This window comes from Rhineura floridana, chromosome 11, assembly GCF_030035675.1.
Source record: "Rhineura floridana isolate rRhiFlo1 chromosome 11, rRhiFlo1.hap2, whole genome shotgun sequence".
NCBI lineage: Eukaryota > Metazoa > Chordata > Lepidosauria > Squamata > Rhineuridae > Rhineura > Rhineura floridana.
In genome coordinates this window covers 11858127-11883957 of record NC_084490.1, presented here as the reverse complement: position 1 = coordinate 11883957, position 25831 = coordinate 11858127, and the positions used below count along the sequence as shown (strand labels likewise).

General features: G+C 44.7%; 2 protein-coding genes across 2 annotated transcripts; both read left to right on the top strand.

Annotated features, from left to right (window-relative positions):
- Nucleotides 1–6965: 6965 nt before the first annotated feature.
- Nucleotides 6966–7997, top strand: LOC133367364 (olfactory receptor 4K3-like). Its single transcript, XM_061591464.1, has one exon. It carries the CDS (start codon nucleotides 6966–6968, stop codon nucleotides 7995–7997), a length of 1032 nt encoding a protein of 343 aa, XP_061447448.1.
- A 10172-nt stretch (nucleotides 7998–18169) lies between these two features.
- LOC133366183 (olfactory receptor 4K3-like) lies at nucleotides 18170–21590 on the top strand (the record flags this gene model as incomplete). The annotated part of the gene is made up of 2 exons (XM_061588987.1): nucleotides 18170–19086; nucleotides 21569–21590. Coding segments are annotated over exons 1-2 (939 nt in total), but the record flags the coding sequence as incomplete, so codon positions are not given.
- Between the last annotated feature and the right edge of the window lie 4241 nt (nucleotides 21591–25831).

The following is a 25831-nucleotide window of genomic DNA, read 5'->3' as shown; positions in this document are numbered from 1 at the left end:
AGCCAAGGAGTTAAGGGGCATGTCCAGGGTGCCAGACCAACTAGGCACCGGGGTAATAATACAGCCACAAATCTTCTCGTTAATCTTGTTATCTACTTAGGGTGGCATTCAATACTAGTCCTACTCAGAGTAGACCCACTGAAGTTATAAACAGGTCTAACGAAGGTACATTAATTTCAGTGAGTCTACTTCAAGTAGGGCTACTGTTAAACACAACCCTAACTATCTTACACACTTTTCCTTTCTTCTTTCTTTCATCTTGCTTTCTTTTCAGATTGCGGCAGTGGGAGATGATTCCAGGTGGAGGAGGTGGCACCACACACTCCGGTGGAGGAAATCATACCCCTGTTCTTCCCCCACTCATTTCCCCTGCTGTCTACATAGGAAACCAAGCCAGAAGTCAGACCAACACACAGGGCACCCTTGAGGACAACTCTGTAACACCTGACTTAGTTACAAAGTTTCCCCCCCTCCCACTTACTCCCTAAGAGCAGATAAAGCACCAGGTAATGCAGTTCCTTTTGAAAAAGAATGAGCAATTCACACACCCACACACACACGCTCCATTCTCTCTTGATTTCCTGTTCATCCTGCCTTTTCAGCACATATATCATCTCCACAGATGTCTCTTCCATACACCACTCAAAGGCAGAAGATGGAACTGGACTGACCAGCCCTGTCCTGATGCTAAGTTCAACTTCAGGAGAAGTGGCTCGAGAAAACGACAAAAAATTCATTTTTGGATTTACAGGTGGGTGAGAAACCAGATGAGGGTGTATTATTTTTTTTCAACAGGCCTCTGAATACCAGTTGCTGGGAATTACAAGTGGGGGACAGGAGGACAAAAGAAATGCCCTGCTGGATCAGACCAATGGTCCATCTAGGCCAGCATCCTGTTGTCACAGTGGCCCATCAGATGCCCTTTATGAGAAGCCCTCAAGCAGGACCTGAGTGCCACAGCACTCTCCCCTCCTACAGGTTCCAGCTACTGATACTCAGAAACATCCTGCCTGTGGCCATGGAGGCAGAGCATAAGCATCATAGCTCTATTGTCTGCTTGCCTGTGAGGACAGAATGCTGGACCAGATGAGCCTTTGGATTGACCCAGCAGGGCTCCTTTTATGTGAATATGTTCCTAAGAAAAGGGTTGTACATAACTGTTTGGGGCACTTGAGAGCTGCAATAGAGGACTGAGGGGTTCACTCAGAGGAGGTTCTAAGGAGAAGGTACCATGCAGAGAAGGTTGTGGAGGAAGAAACAGAAGCCACCTTGTGTGGTCTCATATGGCAGATTTTATTTAGAAGGGGGCCCACCCCCAGAGTGTGTGACAGAGACGGCATCCCAGGACTGAGAGACTCTGATTAGGGATGGGATCTGTTCACTAGCACCAGTTTGAAAGCATTCCATAGACTTAACCCGCTGTTATCAATTTGAGTTCATTCTCTATCTTTGGAAATGGCAGGTATTGCCACCACTCACCATATGCTCAGAGGAATGTTACCAAATTCTTCCAAGGTACACAGGAAGTGGACTGTGAAAGACCAACCTAAATTGTGTTTGCATTTTGACAAATTTGTAGAGCAGTCCCATATCTCAGAGAGGAGTTCAGGTCTCCTCCTCACCTGGTGCATTCAGTATGACGAAAGGAAGTACTTCTTTACTCAGCGCATAGTTAAACTATGGAATTTGCTCCCACAAGATGCAGTAATGGCGGCTTGGACGGCTTTAAAAGAAGATTAGACAAATCCATGGAGGACAGGGCTATCAATGGCTACTAGCCATGATGGCTGTGCTCTGCCACCCTAGTCAGAGGCAGCATGCTTCTGAAAACCAGTTGCCGGAAGCCTCAGGAGGGGAGAGTGTTCTTGCACTCGGGTCCTGCTTGCGGGCTTCCCCCAGGCACCTGGTTGGCCACTGTGAGAACAGGATGCTGGACTAGATGGGCCACTGGCCTGATCCAGCAGGCTCTTCTTATGTTCTTATAGCTGCCCGATTTCCTTGCTTTTTAGAGTTTGATAGAAATATCTGTTGGCTATAGGTACATTGTTAAACCGCAAGGTTTTTTGCTTATTAGTGAATGCTTCATTCAATTTATTAGCACTGCCTTTTAAAATATCAATATTAATATTTTTCCCCAGGGGGAAAACAGTTTAGTAAAAGCAATGGCAAAGAATGAATTCAAATCGATAACAGTTTGTTAACTTAAGAGAATTCTTTGAAACTGGTGCTGGCCAACACATCCCATCCCTAATCAGAGTCTCCCAGTCCTGGGATGCCATCTCTGTTACACACCCTGCAGGGAACTGTAGGGCCAGAGGATCCCTGTCCTTTATTTAGACATATTTTTCTGTCTTTTATGAAGACAGGAAGCTGCCTTATATTGAGTCAGTCAGGCATTGGTCCATTTAGCTCAGTATTGTCTATACTGACTGGCAGTGGCTCTTCAGGATTTTTTGAAAGGAGACAATTCCCAACCCTACCTGGAGATTCCAGGGACTGAGCCTGAGGCCTTTTGCAGGCAAAGGAGAGGCTTGACTGCTGAGTTATGGCCCTTCCCAATCCTACCATCTCCTCTGAAAATACTGTGGATACCACAAAGAAGTGGGGGAACCGAAGGGCACAAAAAGCAAACAACCCCCCCCCAGTAGTTCCATAAGGACTGGACATGCCCAGTGGTCACAGAATACTGAGTGCATCTGTAGTGGGAGCAGGGTGGAAAATTAGGAGAGGGAGAATGGAATGGAGTATCCAGGAAAAGGACATGACTGGCTAGAGCCCTGAACAGGGGGCAACATTTTGGTCTTTTCTGTTTTATTCTATTCATGTTTAGAGAAATGACTAGATGTATCTGAGCATCACTCAAAATAGGTAACTATGACAACTCCACTTTCCCTTCAGGGAAATGTGGTTCAAACCATTGTGGGATGGGTGAGGAGGAAGGATAACAGGGCTCCAAAACAGCCTCTGGGGTCTCCAGCGCACCAGCCCCACAATGCCAGGGAGAAATGTGGGAAGGGGTGAAATAAGGAGACACAATATTAAGATGGGGAAAGGAAAGAAGAACAAGGATTTATTTAAGGGAGAGGTGAAAAGAGGGGAGGACACACAAGGAATGACTCCGATGCGTATACAATTTTAAGCTAAGGACTTGGAACAAACGTGGATGCTATGCAGTAATGGTGGAGACTGATAAAGGTATGTGTTCTGAGTAGGGGTATGCTAGAATTCTTCCAAATTTGGATTTGGAACCACGTCTTCCATTAATTCACTTGTTTGCTATCCTTGCAGATTGGATATTTATGTAGTGATTTTCCATGGCTATGTTTGGAAGCACATTTTTTTACAAAACCCCATGTCTAAAATGTTGGTATTAATATTTTTATCAATATTTCCTTTGATATATCAATATTTCCTTCCATTTATCATCACTTCCTTTCAGAATATCGATATGAAAATCATTTTCCCAATGGGGAAAAATCAGTTCAGTAAAAGCAATGGCAAAGAATTACATCTTTGTATGTTTGTTGGTGTTCTACTTTGTTCATTCCTGTGTTAATGTTGTTTCTACACAGAATCTAACCTAAAAAAAAATATTTCTCTCATTATTCATCCAAGAAACCTGTGTCAAATTTATTTTCATCAATTTCAAAGTCTTTTTATTGGTCAGTGTCATATGATGGTGAATTCTTTTGTGTTACAAATTATGTTCTATTTCTATTGTGGGCGCATTAACAGTTGAATCTAAAACTGCAGTTTGATGTAAAATCAGACCGATTACAATATGTTGCTACTTCAGGAATGACTCTGAAAATGGAAATGGACTGCCGTCAAGTTGGTCCCGCTTATGGTGACCCTATGAATAGGGTTTTCATGGTAAGTGGTATTCAGAGGGGGTTTACCATTGCCTCTCTCTGAGGCTAGTTCTCCCCAGCTGGCTAGGGCCTGCTCAGCTTGCCACAGCTGCACAAACCAGCCCCTTCCTTGTCCGCAACTGCCAGCTGGGGGGCAACTGGGCTCCTTGGGACTATGCAGCTTGCCCACAGCTACACAGGTGGCAGGACACATAACCGCTGAGCCACTCACTGTGGGGGTGATCATTAGCTGGCCCTTTACATTTATTTATTTATTTATTAAATTTATATACCGCCCGACTAGCAATAGCTCTCTGGGCGGTGAACATAAAACAACATAAAAATACAATAAATAACAAAACAATACTAAAATACAAGCAACAATCCAACACAGTAAACATTTTTAAAATTAAATCAGTATAACTTAAAATGCTTCAGAGAATAGGAAGGTTTTGACCTGGCGCCGGAAGGAGAGCAGAGTCGGCGCCAGGCGTACTTCCTCAGGGAGACTGTTCCATAGTTCGGGGGCCACCACTGAGAAGGCCCTAGATCTTGTCATCACCCTCCGGGCCTCCCTGTGAGTTGGAACCCGGAGGAGGGCCTTCGTAGCAGAACGTAGTGCACGGGCCGGTTCATATCGGAAGAGGCGTTCCGCAAGGTATCGTGGTCCCGCACCGTATAAGGCTTTATAGGTTAATACCAACACTTTGAATCTAGCCCGGAAACATATTGGCAACCAGTGCAAGCTGGCCAGAACAGGTGTTATATGCTCGGACCGCTTGGTCCTTGTCAGCAATCTGGCCGCCGCATTTTGCACTAGTTGTAGCTTCCGAACTGTCTTCAAAGGTAGCCCTACGTAAAGCGCATTACAGTAGTCCAAACGTGAGGTTACCAGAGCATGTACCACTGATGTAAGGTCCTCTTTACTCAAATAGGGACGTAGCTGGGCTACCAACCGAAGTTGGTAAAACGCATTCCTAACCACCGAGGCTACTTGAGCCTCAAGTGAGAGGGAAGAGTCTAAAAAGACTCCCAGACTACGAACCCGGTCCTTTAGGGGGAGTGTAACCCCGTCCAGGACAGGGTATATATCCACCATCTGATCAGAGAACCCGTCCACCAACAGCATCTCAGTCTTGTCTGGATTGAGCTTCAGTTTGTTAACTCTCATCCAGTCCATTGTCTAGGAGACACGAGCGGGGATTTGAACTCACAGACTCTGGAGATTGGGTGGGTGGGCACTGGGCAGAGGGAAAGCCCCTTTCCTTTCCAAAAGGAAAACACTGTGAACAGTGTCATTGCTTTTCAGCGTTTCCCTCACCTTTTTATTCTACAGCAGGCACATGTAGCCTCCCACCCAAATTTAAAACAAAGCTGTCCTTGGCCACATCCACACCAGACCTTTATTTCACTTTGGACAGTCATGGCTTCTCTCAAAGAATCCTGGGAAATGTAATTAGTGAAGGGTGCTGAGAGTTGCTAGGAGATGCCCTGTTCCCATCACAGAGCTTCAATCAGAGCAGATGACTGTTAAACCACTTTGGCCACTGGAGCTCTCTCTTGGAATAGGAGTCTTCTCTCAGCACCCTTCACAACCTACACTTCCCAGGATTCTCTGAGATGACTGTCCCACATGAAATCAAAGTCTGGTGTGGGTGTGGTCCCCTCATTAGCCAAGCCAATCAGCTTGGCTTTTAGAACACTGACGCTTGGTTCTTATTGAGCGTGCCCGACATTATCATTCAGTTCAACGCAAAATTTCTTAAATTAATTAAAACTCAGCCAGAATTTTTTTTTTAACTTTTAAACTGCAGAAGATGAAGGTCAGAGTATGGGGCAAGGTCAGTAACAAGATTACAGGTGCTCTGTGAACAGATTTTTAATGAATTTCAATTCAGAGAGAAAAAAGTCCAAGAGGGATCTGGTTTTTTTCTCTCTGTCTTTAGACTTTGAACTCTCTATTCTTTCTGACTGTTTTGTTTATCGCCATGAACACTGAGAGGGTTGTTAAGCAAGCATTTCTGAGTTCAGGAATATAGGTTTTGTTTTGAAATGAGCTTGTGGGAAGCATCAGGATGGCATGGGTTGGTAATATCAATTTAACATTGCGGAATGTGGAAAATCCACGCTGGCTAGTATACAGCCACTCTTGTGGCTGTTTAATTCATAAATTGAAAGAAATATTGATAATAATATTAATAGCAATATTTTAGACACAGGGTTTTGCAAAAAAAAAGTGTTTCCAAAAATAGACTTTATCTTAAAATTGTACACTCATCTGAGTCATTCCTTTTGAGTTCTCCCTTCTTTTCACCTCTCCCTTAAACAAATCCTTATTCGTGTTCTTTTTTCCTTTCCCCAATTTCAATAATGTGTCAACTTATTTCCCACCCTCCCACACTCGGTATTCTGTGACCACTGGGCATGTCCAGTCCTTACTGGGCTACTTTGGGGGGGCGGTTGCATTTTTGTGCCCTTAGGTTTTTCCCTATTTTTTTTTACGGTATCCACAATATTTTCAGAGGAGATGGTAGGATGGGGAAAGGACCATGGCTCAGCACTCAAGCTTCTCCTTTGCATGTAGAAGGCCCCAGGCTCAGTCCCCGAAATCTCCAGGTAGGGTTAGGAATTGTCTCCTGTCTGAAACCCTGACGAGCCACTGCCAGTCAGTGTACACAATACTGAGCTCAATGGAACAACGCCTGTCTGACTCAATATAAGGCAATTTCCTGTCTTCATAAAAGACAGAAAAAAATATGACTAAATAAAGGGCAGGGATCCTGTGGCCCTCCAGGTATTGTTGGACTCCAACACCCTTCATCCTTGGACCTTTGGCTATGCTGTTTCAGTCTGATGCAAGTCCAACAGGATCTGGAGGACCACAGATTCTCCACCCCTGGTGTAGATGGAATAATGGTCTGACTCAGTATAAGACAGGTTTCTATGTTCCAGTGGATAATGTAGGTCCACTGGGACACAACCAAGGCTAATAATGGCAGCTGATACACAGGTACGTCCTTTGGTGACTTAACTTAAGACTATGATGGAATGAAAGTATCTCACTGCCGTCTCCTTTCTCCCTCCCCAGTTTTCTCAGTGATACACAGTAAGTGGATGGCGAGGGGCAACCAGACAATGGTGACCGAGTTTGTCCTGCTGGGTCTTTCTGAAACCTGGGAAGTCAACGTCCTCTTATTTGTCTTCTTCTTCATCCTTTACACCGCTACTCTCTTCAGCAATATTCTCATCTTCTTAGCAATTACCAGCAATCACCACCTTTTTGATTCACCCATGTTCTTTCTGCTAGCTCATCTGGCTTTACTGGATCTGTGCTTGTCCTCTTTTGCCACCCCAAGGTATCTCTTTGATTTCCTTGCCCAACGCCAAGCCATCTCTTTCCAGGACTGCATGGCCCAAATCTTCTTCCTCCATGTCTTTGTAGGTGGCGAGATGTTCCTGCTGATAGCTATGGCCTATGATCGGTGTGTGGCCATCTGCCATCCTCTCCGCTATGCCTCACTCATGAGCCGACGCCATTGCATAGGGCTTGTTCTAGTCTCCTGGGCCGGTGGGCTCCTCCACGGCAGTGTGCAACTGTGTTTCACCATTAACGCACCCTTCTGTGGGCCCAATCGGGTGGACAACTACTTCTGTGACATTCCCTTGGTCATCAAGTTGGCTTGCATTGACACCGATTCCCTGGAGGTCATGATGGTGACCAACAGTGGCATTTTGTCACTGGTGTGTTTCCTTGCCATATTGTTCTCCTATGCACTCATTCTCTCCACAATCTGTTCCCGGGGTCCCTCTGAAGGCACCAGCAAGGCTGCCTCCACATGTACCTCTCACCTCATTGTGGTCACCATGTACTTTGGGCCCTGTTTGTTTATTTACCTGCGTCCAGACACCCGGTTCATGATTGATAAAATGCTTTCCGTCTTCTACATCTCTGTCACCCCCTTTCTGAACCCTACTGTCTACGCGTTGAAGAACAAGGAGATGAAGGCCACCATGAGAAGACTGTTGGTAAGACGTTCTGGACAGGTGTCCACTCATGGCCACCCTGCCATTAGGCAGAGTGAGGCAGCTACCTCAGTTAGTTGGCTTGGGGCATCAGGAAAGGGCACCACATTATTAGCTACTTAATCTACTGTTGCTTTTGTGTATATACACAGTGTGGAGAACGCGGATAGAGAGAAGGGGGTTGTTTTTCCCTTCACTCCTAATTCTAGAACCGGGACTAATCTGATGAATCTGAATGTTGCAAGATTCCAAAGGGGGAAAAGGAAGTCCTTCTTCCCATAGCCAAGGTTAAATTGCTGCGCTTCATGGCCACCAACTAAGATATTTTTAAAAGTATTACACAAAATCATGGAGCATAAGGCTATCAATGCCTGCGACTCATGATAGCTATGTTGCCTTCAGGATCAGAGATATTATTTCTCTTAATACCAGTTTCTGGGGAACAGGAGTGAGAGAGTGCTGTTGAGATCATGTCCTGCTTGCAGATTTCCCATAGACATCTGGTTGGCCACCGTGAGAACAGGAAGCCCAGCTACGTCCCTATCTGAGTAAGGAGGACCTCTCATCAGTGGTACATGCTATGGTAACCTCGCGTCTGGACTACTGCAATGCGCTTTACGTAGGGCTACCTTTGAAGACGATTCGGAAGCTACAGCTAGTGCAAAATGCGGCGGCCAGACTGCTAACAAGAACTAAGCGGTCTGAGCATATAACACCTGTGCTAGCCCGTTTGCACTGGTTTCCAATATGCTTCCAGGCCAGATTCAAAGTGTTGGTACTTACCTATAAAGCCTTATATGGCGCAGGACCACGATATCTGTCGGAACGCCTCTCCCGATATGAACCGGCCCGTACACTACGGTCTACTATGAAGGCCATCCTCCGGGTTCCGACTCATAGGGAAGCCCGGAGAGTGGTGACAAGATCTAGGGCCTTCTCAGTGGTGGCCCCCGAACTATGGAATGGTCTCTCCGAGGAGGTGCGCCTGGCGCCGACACTATCATCTTTTCGGCGCCAGGTTAAAACCTTTCTCTTCTCTGAGGCATTTTAATTCCTGTTAATTGTAAATTATTATATTTTGATTTTAGACTGTACAGTTTTGTGTACAGTTTTGTGTTATTTTTATTGTATTTTTAATGTTCACCGCCCAGAGAGCTGTTGCTAGTCGGGCGGTATATAAGCTTAATTAAATAAAAATAAATAAATAAATAAATAGATGGGCCAATGGCCTGAGCCAGCTGGGCTCTTCTTATGTTGAAGGAGGCATTATGTGAAGGCATTGAAGAGGCAGCTGTCCAGGCACCTGTCAGTATACTTTAACTTGGATTCCTGCATTTATCAGGGGGTTGAACCTGATGATATGATAGGACCCTTCCAACTCTACTATTCTATGGTTTTATGATTCTGTTATTAATCCATGCCCAGCATATCCTGTCTGAAATCCTGGAGAGCTGCTGCCAGTGAGTGCAGACAATATGAAACTCATTGGACCAATGGCCCAACTTGGCATAAGGTAACTTCCTGTGTTCCTATATCCAATTCCCCAGGCAATACAATTCCAGAAAAGAGCTTGAACCCTCTTGAACTGGGTGCTGTCAAGTCCGGTCTGGAAATAATTCTGTCCCAACCAGGATTTGAGCCTAGATTCCAAGGAGGTCAAAAACATTTATAATCCCTACTTCACACATGTGAATTACTGATCATGATATTTGGGCTGGGGGGGGAGGCATAAATCCATTAAGAGAATCATTGCTGTAACAGAACCAACATGGGCCTGGTTTGCCAGGAAAAACACCAAGAATCCCTCACCGACTCAAACCCATTTATCCCCCAATGACTTTCCTAGAGATTTCTGTCTCAGGCAACTATATAGCCTGCACTGCAACAAGTATTTTCCAAGATTTCCACTGCCAGTTGTCCGCATAGACCCCAACACTCCTCCAGGGGAATCCCTGTGAAGAGTCCTGACATAACTGCAGAGGGGAAGCCATTCAACCTTGCCGAGGGGGGTGACTCTTCAGCACTTTGGGTAGTAAACTTGGTTCTATAGGGCAGAAGGGAGCTCCTGATATCCAGTCTTAGGTAGAAAGGAGACATTCTTGGGTATTAATCTCTGCCAACATCTCATGGAAACCAAAATTCCTAAACCAGGAAAAAAATTATGCATAGGCTGGACTAGCCACACATGTAATTTGATTATGTACATTTGTTTTTAACACCTGTTGATTTTAACTATATTTTGATAATTTTATCATGTCTACTGTTTTTTTTTTAAGTTTAAGTGTTGGACTATGACCTGGGAGACCAGGGTTCAAATCTCTGCTCAGCCATGAATCTCACTGGGTGACTTTGAGCCAGACACTGCCTCTCAGCCTAACCTACCTCACAGGGCTGTTGTGAGGATTAAACAGAGAAGAGGGAGAAAAATGTATGCCACCTTGAGCTCCTTGGAGGAAAGGTGAAATATATATGCAATAATAAATAAAAATAAATTAAAGTCTGGTTTTATTGCTATTTTAGTGAATATTTTATAGCATTTTATATAAACCAAATCATTTTTGTTGAATAAGCAGTATACAAATCTTGCTAAGTAAATAAAATAAATAAATCCAAAATATGCTGCCTCTCTGAGTCCAAAACCTTCTTTTCTCTCTGCATTAATGACCAAAATATCAGATAAAAATAGGTATCCCAAGTTCAGACTGTGCTTGGCCTTGAGTACTGTGGAGTCTTCCATAACTGGTGCCCTCTGGTCGCTTTAGACTACAACTCCTATCTGCCCCTGCCAGGCTGGAGGGCGTCAGGTTGGAGAAATAATGACCTTATGCAGAACTGTAAGTTGCCAAGAGACTTTCATGTGCCCGATGAGGATCCCAACCCTTAAGAGATGCAAGCAATTATCATTTTACTTGGGATGGTGCTTGTGGGAGATATGTTGGTTCTCAGTTATCACCTGGGCAAACTGATGGCTAGATAGAGGCACAGGGCCTTGTTGGCTTTCCATAGCCATCAGTGGACCAAAGCCAAAAGAGCCAAGGAGTTAAGGGGCATGTTCAGGGTGCAAGACCAGCCAGGCACCTGGATAATTGTATAGCCACAAATCTTCCCTTTAATCTTGTTATTCATTTATTCAGTACTAGTCCTACTCAGAGTAAGCCCACTGAAATTAACAGATATGTCCAACTTAGTTTTATTAATTTCAATGTTTCTGCTTCAAGCAGGGCTACTGTTAAATCCAATCCTAAATATCTTTTATGCTTTTCCTTTCTTTTCCTTCCTTTAATCTTTCCTTGTTTTCGGATTGGGGCAGTGGGAGATTATTTCATGGTTAAGAAGGTGGCACTTGATAAAGTGCTCTCCGTCTTAGCTATTTAATTTACTGATGTTTTTCTGTATATATGCAGTGTGGAGAATGTGGATAGAGAGGTTCCCCCCCTTCTCTCCTGATTCTAGAACCAGGATTGATCTAATGAAGCTGAATATTGCAAGATTTCAAAGTGCAGAAAGGAAGAGCTTCTTCCCGCAGCAGAAAGTTAAATTGCCACGCGTGATGGCTACCAACTCAGATGTTTTTAAAAATATTACACAAAATCTTGGAGGATAAGGCTATCAATCAATCTTTATTGATACAGTCATAGACCAAAAACATTTATAAATAAAACTACGTACATTTATAACAAAAGGTTACAAAGATGCAGTCATGTTAAAACAATAAAACAATAGAACAACAAGGGAAACAGTTACAATAAGGTAGCGGAAGCTTCTGAAGGGATAGATGCCCTCCGTATTGATTGGGCCGCAAAAATGTATTTAGCGACTGGCAAGATAGTATCCTTATTAGCCGCTGACAGAAGATGGAAAAGTAAACAGTCAAGCGGTTTGTAGGGGTATTTATTTATGATGGGGGTTATGAATTTGGAGCGAATATCATCATATAGGGCGCACTCAAAGATGACATGAGAGAGAGTTTCTATGGCGCTGACATATCTATGGCTATCAATGCCTGTGACAACAGCTATGTTGCCTTCAGTATCAGCGGAAGTATGCCTCTGAATAACACTTTCTGGGGAACATGAGTGAGAGAGTGCTGCTGAGTTCATGTCCTGCTTGCAGATTCCCCATAGACATCTGGTTGGCCACCGTGAGAACAGGATGCTGGACTAGATGGGCCAATGGCCAGACCCAGCAGGGCTCTTCTTATTTTTAAGAAGACATTATACTGTATTAGGGTTGCCAGGTTCATGGCCTGAGACTGATCCGGTATCGTTAGGAGAAGAGAAAGTCAGCCAAATTGCCAAGTTGTGCAGGGGGAAGGGAGAATCCCACCTTGTGGTTTTTCTCATTACAGTGTTGAATGGACACCTGCATTTGGCTGACTTTCTCTTCTAAAGATACAGGTTCAGTCTCAGCCCATGAACCTGGCAACCCTATACTGTATTCAACCTTCCTGCATTGAGCAGGGGGTTGGATAAGAGTTCCATCTCACTCACCAAGCACCATGTCCATGCAATCACTGGTCTGGAGTGTTTGCACCTTGTGCTGGGCCAGAGGGACAGACTGGGAATCCTTTTGGTGTACCGCCCACCTTGCTGCCCAATGGCTTCCCTAACTGAGCTGACGGAAGTGGTCTCGGAGGTACTGTTGAGATCCCCCAGACTATTAGTACTGGGAGATCTCAACATTCATGCTGAGGCTACTTTGTCTGGGGCAGCTCAGGACTTCATGGCCGCCATGACAACCATGGGGCTGTCTCAATATGTTAGTGGCCCAACACATACATCGGGGCATACTCTTGACCTGGTCTTTGCTACCGGACATGGGGATAGTGATCTGGATGTGGGGAGTTTTACATCTCTCCCGTTGCCATGGACAGATCATTGCTTGCTGAAGTTTAGACTTTCAGTAGCCTTTTCCCTCTGCAAGGGTGGGGAACCTATTAAATTGGTCTGCCCCCGGAGACTAATGAATTCTGAAGGTTTTCAAAAGGCTCTGGGGGGGTTTCCAGCTGATAAGACTGGCGCTCCTGTCGAAGCCCTGGCCGATCTGTGGAATACAGAGATGACCTGGGCTGTTGACATGATCGCTCCTGCGCGCCCTCTCCTATGTACAGCTCATACAGCTCCTTGGTATACTCCGGAGCTGAGAGCGATGAAACAAGACAGGAGGCGGCTTGAGTGGAGATGGAGACGAACTCCCGACGAATGCAATTATGAGCTGGTTCGTGCTTCTACTAAGCTCTATGTAGGAGCGGTGAGGGCGGCAAAAAAAACAACATTGCGACGCCTCTATTCAGTCATCTCTCTCACGCCCACGGGAGCTTTTTAAAGTGGTTCGTGGCCTACTCCATCCAGGCCTACAAGATACGGCAGATACATTGGTAGCTCGATGTAATAAATTTGCTGAACACTTCCAGCATAAGATCTCATGCATTCGCCGGGACTTAGACTCCTATTTAATAGCAGTTAATCCTACTGAGGTGTCCGGAGCACAGTCTTGTCATGTTTTGTTGGATGAGTTTCAGTTGGTTCAGTTCGAGGACGTGGACAAGGTGCTTGGACAGGTTTGTGCGACCACTTCGGTACTGGATCCTTGCCCCTCTTGGCTAATTAAAACTAGCAAGGAAGGAACAGTTGGCTGGGCCAAGGAAGTGATTAATGCCTCTTTACGAGAGGGAGTGGTCCCTGGCTGTCTGAAAGAGACGGCAGTGAGACCACTCCTGAAAAAACCTTCCTTGGACCCAGAGGATTTCAGCAGCTACAGACCAGTAGCCAATGTTCGGTTCCTGGGCAAGATCCTGGAAGGTGTGGTTGCTGACCAGCTCCAGGCGCTATTGGATGAAACCGATTATCTAGATCCATTTCAATCGGGGTTCAGGCCTGGTTTTGGCACTGAGACTGCCTTGGTCACCCTGTTTGATGACCTATGTCGGGAGAGAGACAGAGGGAGTGTAACTCTGTTGATTCTCCTTGACCTCTCAGCGGCTTTTGATACCATCGACCATGGTATCCTTCTGGAGAGGCTTGCGGAGTTGGGAGTTGGAGGCACTGCTTGGCAGTGGTTCCGCTCCTACTTAGAGGGTCGTCTCCAGAAGATAGTGCTTGGGGAACATTGCTCAACCCCGTGGGTGACAAGATCTAGGGCCTTCTCAGTGGTGGCCCCCGAACTATGGAATGGTCTCCCCGAGGAGGTGCGCCTGGCGCCGACACTATCATCTTTTCGGCGCCAGGTTAAAACCTTTATCTTCTCTGAGGCATTTTAATTCCTGTTAATTCTAAATTATTATATTTTGATTTTAAACTGTACAGTTTTTTGTACAGTTTTGTATTGTGATATACTGTATTGTGTTATTTTTATTGTATTTTTAATGTTCACCGCCCAGAGAGCTGTTGCTAGTCGGGCGGTATATAAGCTTAATAAAATAAAAATAAAATAAATAAATTCAATAGCCTTACAGGCCCCTCCATCTCTACTATTCTATGGTTTTATGATACTGTTATTAATCCCTGCCTAGCATCTCCTGCCTGAAATTCTGGAGAGTTGCTGTCAGTGAGTGCAGACAATCTGGAGTCGGCTGGACCAATGGTCCCACTCAGCATAAGGTAACTGCCTGTGTTTCTATATCCAGTTCCCCAGACAATATTTTTAAAAAACTGAGAAGGGGTGAACCACAGTCAGAAACCTACAGAGCAATGAACGCCAGGGGAGAATTGGAGTTGATCCTACAAACCAGTCTGGAATGGCCTCAACGACTGTACAAGTGAAGCATGGTGTGGTCTACAGACAGCCCGTGGCTACCTGAAGGGTCAGTTCACATGGTCTTTCCAGAATAGAGCTTGAAGCCACTGGAACTGGGTGGTGTCAAGTCCAGTCTGGAAATAATTCTGTCCCAATCAGAGTCCAGGATTTGAGCCTGGATTCCAGGGAGGTCAAAAACCTGTACAATCCCTACTTCATACGTTTTAATGATTGATCATCTTTTAGAGGGCGGGAGAAAGGCATAAACCCCTAAGAGAATCATTGCTGTAAGAGAACCAACATGAGCCTGTTTGTCAGCAAAAACACCAAGATGTCCTCTCCGAAATAAACCCATTTCTCCCCCATCTACTTTTCTAGAGATTTCTTTCTCTGGCAACTATATAGCCTGAACTGCAACACAGATTTTCTAAACCTCCCTGGGCTGCTGCTGGGACGAAGGGCGGGATATAAATCAAATAATAAATAAATTAAATAAATAAACCCCAGCGCCCCTCCAAGGGAATCTTTGTGAACTGTCGTAAGGTAACTGCAGAGGGGAAGACATTCAGCCTTGCCAAGGGGGATGACCCTACAGGACTTTTGGTAGTAAACTTGCTTCTATAGGGCAGAAGGGAGCTCTCGACATCCAGTCTTAGGTGGAAGGGAGATATTTTTTGGGTATTAATCTCTGCCAACAACTCATGGAAACAAAAATCCCTAAACCTGCAAACATTTTTTTCCCATAGGTAAGACTAGCAGACATATAATTTGACTATGGAAATTTGATTGTAACACCTGTTGATTTTATCTATATTTTGATAATTTTATCATCTTTACTGTTGTTTTTTGAAAGTTTGTGTGTTGGACTATGACCTGGGTGATCAGGGTTCATATCCTTGCTCAGCCATGTAGCTCACTGGGTGACTTTGGGCCAGACACTGCCTCTCAGCCTAACCTACCTCATAGGGCTGTTGTGAGGATTAAATGGAGAAGGGAGAGAAACATGTACGCCACCTTGAGCTCCTTGGAGGAAAGGTGGGATAGAAATAAAATAATAAATACATAATAAAATAAAGTCTGGTTTTTCCTTTCTTTTTTTCCCCTTTCATCTTTCCTTGTTTTCAATTTGGGGCAGTAGGAGATTATTCCATGGTGGCACCACACATTCAGGTGGGGGAAATCATACCCCTGTTTTTTTTATCCCCTGCCGCCTACACAGGAAACCAAGACAGAAGTCAAACCAACACACAGGGCACCCTTGAGGACATCTCTGTAACACTTGCCTTAGTCACAAAGTCTCTCTCCCCGCCCCCTCCCACTAACTCCCTAAAATCAGATAAAGCACCAGCTAACGCAGTTCCTTTTGGAAAAGAATGAGCAATTAACAGACACATACACACACGCACACACTCCATTCTCTCTTAATTTGCTGTTCATCCTGCCTTTTCAGCAGATATATCATCTCCACAGATGTCTCTTCCCTACATCACTCACAGGCAGAAGATGGAAGTGGATTGCACAGCTCCGTCCCCATGCTAAGTTCAACCTCTGGAGAAGTGGCTCGAGAAAAGCTCAAGAAATTCTTTTTTTGAATTTACAGGTGGGTAAAAACCAGATGAGGGTGTATCATTATTTTTCAAATGCTGTCTGAATGCCAGTTGTTGGGAATTACAAGTGGGGATCATAAGGACAAAAAAAGAGCCCTGCTGGATCAGGCCAATGGCCATCTAATCCAGCATCCTCTTCTCACGGTGGTTCTTCAGATGCCCTTTATGGGAAGCCCTCAAGCAGGACCTGAGCACCACAGCACTCTCCCCTCCTACAGGTTCCAGCTACTGATACTTAGAAAGATGCTGCCTCTGGCCACGGAGGCAGAGCATAACCATGACAGCTCTGTTGTCTGTTTGCGCCGTGATGACAGAATGCTGGACCAGATGGTCCTTTGGCCTGAACCAGCAGGGCTCTTCTAATGTGAATATGTTCCTAAGAAAAGGGTTGTGCTTTAAAATACACTGTAACCCTGTGGGATGCCTGGAGCACAACCGTTTTAGGAACTTCAGAGCTGCCATAGAGGACGGAGGGGTTCACTCAGAGGAGAGTCTAAGGAGAAGGTACCATGCAGAGAAGGCTGTGGAGGAAGAAGCAGAAGCTGCATTGTGTGGTCTCATCCATGTCTGTTCTCTTGTTTAGAGACTTTAGTTTAAAATTGTATACCCATCGGAGTCGTTCCTTTTGTGTCCTCCAATCTTTTCTCTTCTTTCAGTAAATCCTAGTTCTTGTTCTTCTTTCCTTTCCCCCATTCTAGGATTTCACCCCCTCTCACTTTTATCTCTGGCATTGTGGGGCTGGTGGGCTGGAGACCCCAGAGGCCGTTTTGGAGCCCTGGTCTCCTTCTTCCTCACCCATCCCACAATCGTTTGAACCACGTTTCCCTGAAAGGAAAGTGGAGTTTTCATAGTTACCTATTTTGAGTGATGTTCAGATGCATCTAGCCATTTCTGTGAACATGAACAGAACAGAACAGAAAAGACCAAAATGTTGTAGTGCTCCAGCCAGTCATGTCCTTTTCCTGGATACGCCATTCCATTCTCCCTCTCCTTGTTTGCCACACTGCTCCCACTACAGATGCACTCAGCATTCTGTGACCACTGGGCATGTCCAGTCCTCATAGAAAATACAAAAAATGTCTAAATAAAGGACAGGGATCCTGTGGCCCTACAGTTCTCCCCAGGGTATGTGACAGAGACTGTATCCCAGGACTGAGGGACTCTGATTAGGGATGGGATCTGTTGGCCAGTGCCAGTTTCAAAGTATTACATCCTCATAACGGCTGGTATTGATTTGAGTTCATTCTTTGCCACTGCTTTTACTGAACTGTTTTTCCTCCCTTGCGAGAAAATGATATTAATATTGATATTTTAAAAGGAGCTTTCAATAAATTGAATAAAATATTCATAAATTGATGGAAATATTGATAAAAATACTAATAGCAATATTTTAGACACAGGGTTTTTTAAAAACTGTTTTTTTTAACAAGATGTGTTTCCAAATATAGCCGTGGAAAATGAGGACATAAAAATTCCATCTGCAAGGATAGCGAATAAGTGAATTAATGGTAAATGAGGTTCCAAATCCAAATCACACCCCTACTCTGAATTCACAGTTTTGTCATTCTCCATCATTACTGAAGAGCATCCCCTTCTCTTCTGTTGTTTGAAGATCCTGTGGCGCTCCAGATATTGTTGGACTCCAACTCCCATCATCCTTAGTTTATTGGCCAAGCTGTTTCGGGCTGATTGGAGTCCAACAACATCTGGAGGGTGACAGATTCCCCATGCCTGGTATAGATGGAATAATGGTCTGACTCACTATAAGGCAGCTGCCTATGTTCCTGTGGATAATGTAGGTACCACTGGGACACAACCAAGAGCAATAATGGTAGCTGACACATAGGCATGCCCTTTATTGACTTAACTTAAGGCTATGATGGAAAGGAAGTATCTCACTGCTGTCTCTTTTCTCCTTCTCCCCAATTTTTTTCAGTGATACACAGTAAGTGGATGGCGTGGGGCAACCAGACAATGGTGACCGAGTTTGTCCTGCTGGGCCTGTCTGAAACCTGGGAAGTCAACGTCCTCTTATTTATATTGTTCCTCCTCCTTTACATGGCTACTGTCTTCAGCAACATTCTCATCTTCTCAGCAATTATCAGTGATCAGCACCTTTCTGATTCCCCCATGCTCTTTCTGCTAGGTCATCTGGCTTTACTGGATCTGTGCTTGTCCTCTTTTGCCACCCCAAGGTATCTCTTTGATCTCCTTGCCCAACACCAAGCCATCTCTTTCCAGGGCTGCATGGCCCAAATTTTGTTCCTCCATTTCTTTGCAGGTGGCGAGATGCTCTTTCTGACAGCTATGGCCTATGACCGGTACGTGGCCATCTGCCATCCTCTCCGCTATGCCTCACTCATGAGCCGGCACCACTGCATAGGGCTTGTGCTAGCTTCCTGGGCTGGTGGGCTCCTCCATGGCAGTGTGCAACTGTATTTTACCATTAACGCACCCTTCTGTGGGCCCAATCGGGTGGACAACTATTTCTGTGACATTCCCTTGGTCATCAAGTTGGCTTGCATTGACACCTATTCCCTGGAGGTCATGATGGTGACCAACAGTGGCATTTTGTCACTGGTGTGTTTCCTTGCCATACTGCTCTCCTACGCACTCATTCTCTCCACAATCTGTTCCAGGGGTCCCTCTGAAGGCACCAGCAAGGCTGCCTCCACATGTACCTCTCACCTCATTGTGGTCACCATGTACTTTGGGCCCTGTTTGTTTATTTACCTGCGTCCAGACACCCGGTTCATGATTGATAAAATGCTCTCTATCTTCTACATATCTGTCACCCCCTTTCTGAACCCTACTGTCTACGCATTGAAGAACAAGGAGATGAAGGCCACCATGAGAAGACTGTTGGTAAGGCGTTCTGGACAGGTCTCCACACATGGCCACCCTGCCATTAGGCAGAGTGAAGCAGCTACCTCAGTTAGTTGGGTTGGGGCATCAGGAAAGAGCACCAAATTATTAATTATTTAATCTACTGTTGCTTTTGTGTATATACACAATGTGGAGAACATGGGTAGAGAGAAGGGGTTGTTTTTCCCTTCATTCCTAGCTCTAGAACCCCGACTAATCTGATGAAGCTGAATATTGCAAGATTCCAAACGGGGAAAAGGAAGTCCTTCTTCCCACAGCCAAGGTTAAATTGCTGCACTTCATTGCCACCAATGAAGATATTTTGTAAAGTATTGCACAAAATCATGGAGCATAAGGCTACTAATGGCTGCAACTCATGATAGCTATGTTGCCTTCGGTATCAGAGATAGTATGTCTCTGAATACCAGTTCCTGGGGAACAGGAGTGAGAGAGTGATGCTGAGCTCATGTCCTGTTTGAAGATTCCCCATTGGCATCTGGTTGGCCACTGTGAGAACAGGAAGCTGGACTAGATGGGCCAATGGCCTGAGCCAGCTGGGCTCTTCTTATGTTGAAGGAGGCATTATGTGAAGGCATTCAAGAGGCAGCTATCCAGGCACCTGTCAGTATATTTTAACTTGGATTCTTGCATTTATCAGGGGGTTGAACTTGATGGTCTCGTAGGCCCCTTCCAACTTTACTATTCTATGGTTTTACGATTCTGTTATTAATCCATGCCCAGCATCTCCTGCCTGAAAACCTGGAGAGTTGCTGCCAGTGAGTGCAGACAATATGGAACTGGTTGGACCAATGGCCCAACTTGGCATAAGGCAACTTCCTGTCTTCCTATATCCAATCCAATTACTGATCAAGTTTTTTGGGCGGGGGGGGAGGCATAAATCCATTAAGAGAATCATTGTTGTAACAGAACCAGCATGGGCCTGGTTTGCAGGAAAAACACCAAGAATCCCTCACTGCCCAAACCCATTTATCCCCCAATGTCTTTCCTAGAGATTTCTCTCTTAGGCAACTATATAGCCTGTACTCCAACATGTATTTTCCAGAATTTCCACTGCCAGTTGTCCGCATAGACCCCAACACTCCTCCAGGGGAAACCCTGTGAAGAGTCCTGACATAACTGCAGAGGGGAAGCCATTCAAGTGGGGTGACTCTTCAGCACTTTGGGTAGTAAATGTGGTTCTATAGGGCAGAAGGGAGCTCCTGATATCCAGTCTTAGGAAGAAGGGAGACATTCTTTGGGAATTAATCTCTGCCAACAATTGATGGAAACCAAAATTCCTAAACCTGGGGGAAAAATTATGTTTTGGCTGGACTAGCCACACATGTAATTTGATTATGTACATTTGTTTTTAGCACCTGTTGATTTTAACTATATTTTGATACTTTTATCATGTCTACTGTTGTTTTAAAAAAGTTTAATTGTTCGAGTGTTGGACTATGACCTGGGAGACCAGGGTTCAAATCACTGCTCAGCCATGAAGCTCACCGGGTGACTTTGGGCCAGACACTGCCTCTCAGTCTAACCTACCTCACAGGGCTGTTGCAAGATTAAATGGAGAAGAGGGAGAAACATGTTCTTTGGACAAAAGGTGGGATATAAATGTAATAATAAATAAATAATAAAATAAAGTTTGGTTTTATTGCTATTTTAATGAATATTTTATAGCATTTTATGGAAATGAAATTATTATTATTATTGAATAAGCAGTATAAAAATCTTGCTAAGTAAATAAAATAATTTAATCAAATATATGCTAGCCCACCAAATCCAAAGCTTCCTTTTCTTTCTGCTTTAATGAACATAAAGCAAACAAATCACATTAATTCCTATCACAGCTATCAGTGCAGTGACTGATTTAAAATAGCTGCTGTCAGGAATGCTAAGACCCCTCCAGGCTGTATTTCATTGAAGCTGTGGTTTGGAACATATTCTTGATGCACTCATAATGCATTCCTGGTGGATTTATCCTGCTTTGCTAGTTCAAGGCTACCACATTATTGCTGTCCAGAGAGGCTATAGCACAACAGAACCGGGACCAAACAAAAAAACCCTGAACATTTGTGGTCTGAGAAGTTATGGGATGTCAGCAAGAAGTTGCAAGATATGCACTGACTGGAATTGAGGCAGTATGTCTGCCCCAAAAGGTTTGTAGACACAAAGAGTATTGAAGTGGGATTGCTTATGACTGGCCTGATAGCATCATGAGCACAAATAATGATGAATGTGCAATATTTATTTATTAAATTTATTTATTAAATTTCTATACCGCCCCATAGCCGAAGCTCTCTGGGCGGTTCACAACAAGCAAGACAGCAAAATACAGTTAAAACCATTTATAGGACAATTTAAACATACTAAAATACAAATATACTAGCATACTAAGATGCTAAAAATAAGTTGAGATGTTAAAATGTTAAAATTAAAATTATTAAATTATTAAATTTATTAAAATGCCTGGGAGAAAAGGAATGTTTTAACCTGGCGTCAAAAAGATAATAATGTTGGCGCCAGGCGTACCTCCACAGGGAGATCGTTCCATAATTCGGGGGCCACCACTGAGAAAGCCCTTTTTCTGGTTACCATCCTCCACGCTTCCCTCTGAGTAGGCACCTGGAGGACGGCCTTCGATGTTGACCGAAGTGTACGGGTAGGTTCGTATCAGGAGAGACGTTCCATCAGGTATTGTGGTCCCAGGCCATGTAAGGCTTTATAGGTTAAAACCAGCACCTTGAATCGGGCCCGGAAACATATAGGCAGCCAGTGCAAGCGGGCCAGAATCGGTGTTATATGTTCGGACCGCCTGGCCCCTGTTAACAATCTGGCCGCTGCATTTTGCACGAGCTGCAGTTTCCGAACCGTCTTCAAAGGCAGCCCCACATAGGGCGCATTACAGTAATCCAATTTAGAGGTTACCAGAGCATGAACAACTTAAGCGAGATTGTCTCTATCCAGATAGGGACGTAGCTGGACCACCAACCGAAGTTGGTAGAAAGCGTTCCGTGCCACCGAGGCTACCTGAGCCTCAAGTGACAAGGACGGTTCTAAAAGAACGCCCAAACTACGAACTTGCTCCTTCAGGGGGAGTGCAACCCCATCCAGGACAGGATGAACATCCACCATCTGGTCAGAAGAACTATCCACTAACAGCATTTCAGTCTTGTCTGGATTAAGCCTCAGTTTGTTAGCTCTCATCCAGTCCATTGTAGTGGTCAGGCACCGGTTCAGCACATTGACAGCCTCACCTGAAAAGGACGAAAAGGAGAAGTAGAGCTGCGTGTCATCAGCATACTGATGACAACGCACTCCAAAACTCCTGATGACCGCACCTAGTGGCTTCATGTAGATGTTAAAAAGCATGGGGGATAGAACTGACCCCTGCGGAACTCCATACTGGAGAGCCCAGGGTGCCGAGTGATATTCCCCATGCACTACCTTCTGGAGCCGACCCGCCAAGTAGGAGCAGAACCACTGCCGAGCAGTACCTCCAACTCCCAGATCAGCGAGTCTCCCCAGAAGGATACCATGGTCGATGGTATCAAAGGCCACAGATAAATCAAGGAGAATCAGCAGAGTTACACTTCCCTTGTCTTTCTCCCGACAAAGGTCATCGTACAGGGCGACCAAGGCTGTCTCTGTGCCGAACCCGGGCCTGAAACCCGATTGAAATGGATCCAGATAATCGGTCTCATCCAAGAGTGTCTGGAACTGGTCCGCAACCACTCGTTCCAGGACCTTGCCCAAGAATGGAACATTTGCTACCGGCCTATAATTGTTAAAGTTTTCTGGGTCCAGGGAAGATTTCTTCAGAAGCGGTCTTACTACCGCCTCTTTTAGGCAGTCAGGAACCCTTCCCTCTCGCAATGAGGCATTAATCACAATTTAAAAATAAATTGCTGTCTAGAGGGAGGCTGTAATCAGTGCTAACTTTGCAAGGTTCTGGCTATTTCCACAGAGCACTTTAATCCAGGACCCCAGAGGGTCAAAACTTGTGTTCGAATCCTACCTTTCTCATGAACAGCTTGGACGGCCTTAGGAGACTTTCCCCATCAGAGGTGGTGACTCAAAAAGATGAGCCCAGTTTATTATTATTATTATTATCATTATTGTTGTTGTTGTTGTTGTTGTTGTTATTGTTATTATTTAGATATACTAGTCTCTTGATCCCCAAAGGTCCCCAAGCGATTTACACTGTTAAAATAAAAACAAATAAAATACATTACTAAAACATGACAATAAACTACAACAAAGCAATAGCAGTAGCACCTCCATGTAGCCACAGGAAGGTTTGCACCATATTAAAACAAAACATCATGATTTCCTTATATTGCCACCCGCTGAACATCAGGAGAATGCCCTGTTCCTCCCAACTGAACTCCTAAATATTTTACAGTCTTGCACACCAGCTGCAATTTCTGCCAGCTTGCCTTAGACCCTGTTTACTAATACCCCTTTAGTGAGTCCTGTTGTAAGTTCTTCCATGGTTGAATGAATTAAAACATCACGTAAGGAATCACATGACTTCTTGAATCTGGTTTTAACATCTCCCACATTCCTCTCACATATGAATGACAACTACTGGGTTAGGAATGAAATCCCTGTGGAGTTCTTGTGAATGCATACCACTGCCCCTTGCAACAGAAAGCAAACTTATACCAACACATAGGATCTTAGATGTATAGCAAAGAAAGCATTTGCAAGAACAGTTACTGAAAAGCAGCGAGCCCCAGCTGCAATGGCGGCAATGACCTCATTTTACTTTGCTACCAATTTTGTGTATTGGTTCAGGATTCTGAAGTCATGCAAAAAGTGTTGGTCAGTGAAGCAGGCTGTGAGACTCACAGACAGGGTTTTTAGCAAAGAGAGTGAAACCTGAAGCAGAAGGGTTAAGCTGTGAGAACAGAGCGCCAGGTTTGCCAAGGTCAGTAGCTGACTGGGAAGCCTGATAAGGTGGGATGCTTGGAAAAACTCAGTGTGGGGGAAAAGCTGTCTGTGAAGAGAACTGTGTCTAATGTCTTTGCCTAGTAAAGACTCTTACAAGAAACTTGCCTGGCCTGGCTTATTCCTGTTCTATGCGACTCTTGTATGATCTATACACGCACACGCCAACAAAAAGTCACATGACCTGATTTCAGCACTGGCCACAAGGGGGAGTTACAAACAGATTGCATCAGCGCAATGACTCCCTGCTCTAATAACCCATCAATTGTAGTTTGAATCCCTGCCTCTGCTGGATACCGATACTGTTTCTGAGGTGGAGCATTTCCCCCTCAATAAAAACATTGCCTTCTACCTTCCCACACTCCATTTTATTTTTAGCCCAAACCTCAGGAAATTCCTGAGTCCATGGATCATCTGCTAACAGCAATGGCACCTTAAGGGCAAAGCATCTGTGTATTGCTGAGATTTCTGCTTGTCCCTTCTCCATTTACCACAAAAGCTGATTAACTAAATCTACTGTGATTTGTTTTGAATGGAGGAAGGGATCCCAAGAATGCCCCCTTCATTCCCTTGATGCAAAGCATTTTCTATTTTTCCCTGCAACGTTCCAATCGAAAAGGGGATTGCCCGCCACACTTCAGCCTGCTGAAACTCACCTCCATACCCTCTTAAACTCACACTTTTCCCAATTGGGAAACCACTCTTTATACACTCAGGATTTAAAATATTTATAGCTGCTCCAATATCTATCAGAACTTGGACTACTGTTCCCGGTTCCTCTATGGTAGCCTTCACAGTTGGTCTGCCCCACAAATCTGGATTCAATTTCACCACATTTTTTAGGGGCAGATAGAACCAGGCATCCCTATGAGTGCTGACACACCTCCTGCAAAACCCGTTCTTGTTCCTCACTTCGGGCTGCAACTGGAGCTACCAGCATGTCAGAAACAGGAGGGGGAAGAGGGGAAAAGGAAGCCCTTCCAATTGCATCTTGTGCTTGGGCTTTCACCCTTGGTGCTAAAATAGCCATTAAAGCAGGAGTGGGTGAAGCACACTCATATTTTCTCCCAACTCCCTGAGTGCCTGCCAAATCTGGATCAGTAACGGATCCATAAAATCTATTTTATTATCTCCAGCAGTGGCAGCATCTTGATTAAAAGTGACCAGCATGGCTCCTTCACCTCTATTCCCAAAGTTGTCAGATCCTCCTCTGGAATTTCCTGTTGGCATGAAATTACCCTGGTTGGAACCACTATTCCCAAATGGCTGGTAATTTCCTCTGCCAGGCACTCCCTGATTAGCAGTAGACACCATGGAAGAATGTGCTCCCTGACTGGTGTATGTTATAGACTGAATAGGTTGCAGCTGAGCTTTCTTAGAAGCAGAGGTGCTGTTACGCAAAGCTCCTGTCTCCCTAAGCAAGCCACTAACCTGTGTTATTCCTTCCTGCCATGTAACTGCCTCTGGATTTACTCTGTCTAATAGAAGCCTAGTTTGTGCATTTAATCCTGTATATGCTGATTCTATAAACTCTCGAGTCCCACAATTCCTTTGACCCTAAGCATTATGCTGTGCCCCATCTGCTAATCGTGCCAGCAATTTCTGTATGTTTACGTATACTTCTGGGCTTTCCAACAAATAAATTTTCTATATTTTTAAACCGGGGGAAAATATTTTTAACACTGTTTTCCTCCACTCATCAGCTGTAGGTCCATTTATTAAACCCATAGCTGCCTCAGTGCTTGCTATTTCAGTGTCAGCTGTACAATATCTAGCAACCTGAGATAGATC

What these genes read in the sequence shown, in the direction of transcription:
- LOC133367364 (XM_061591464.1), top strand. Translation starts at nt 6,966, where the DNA reads ATGGCGAGGGGCAACCAGACAATGGTGACCGAGTTTGTCCTGCTGGGT.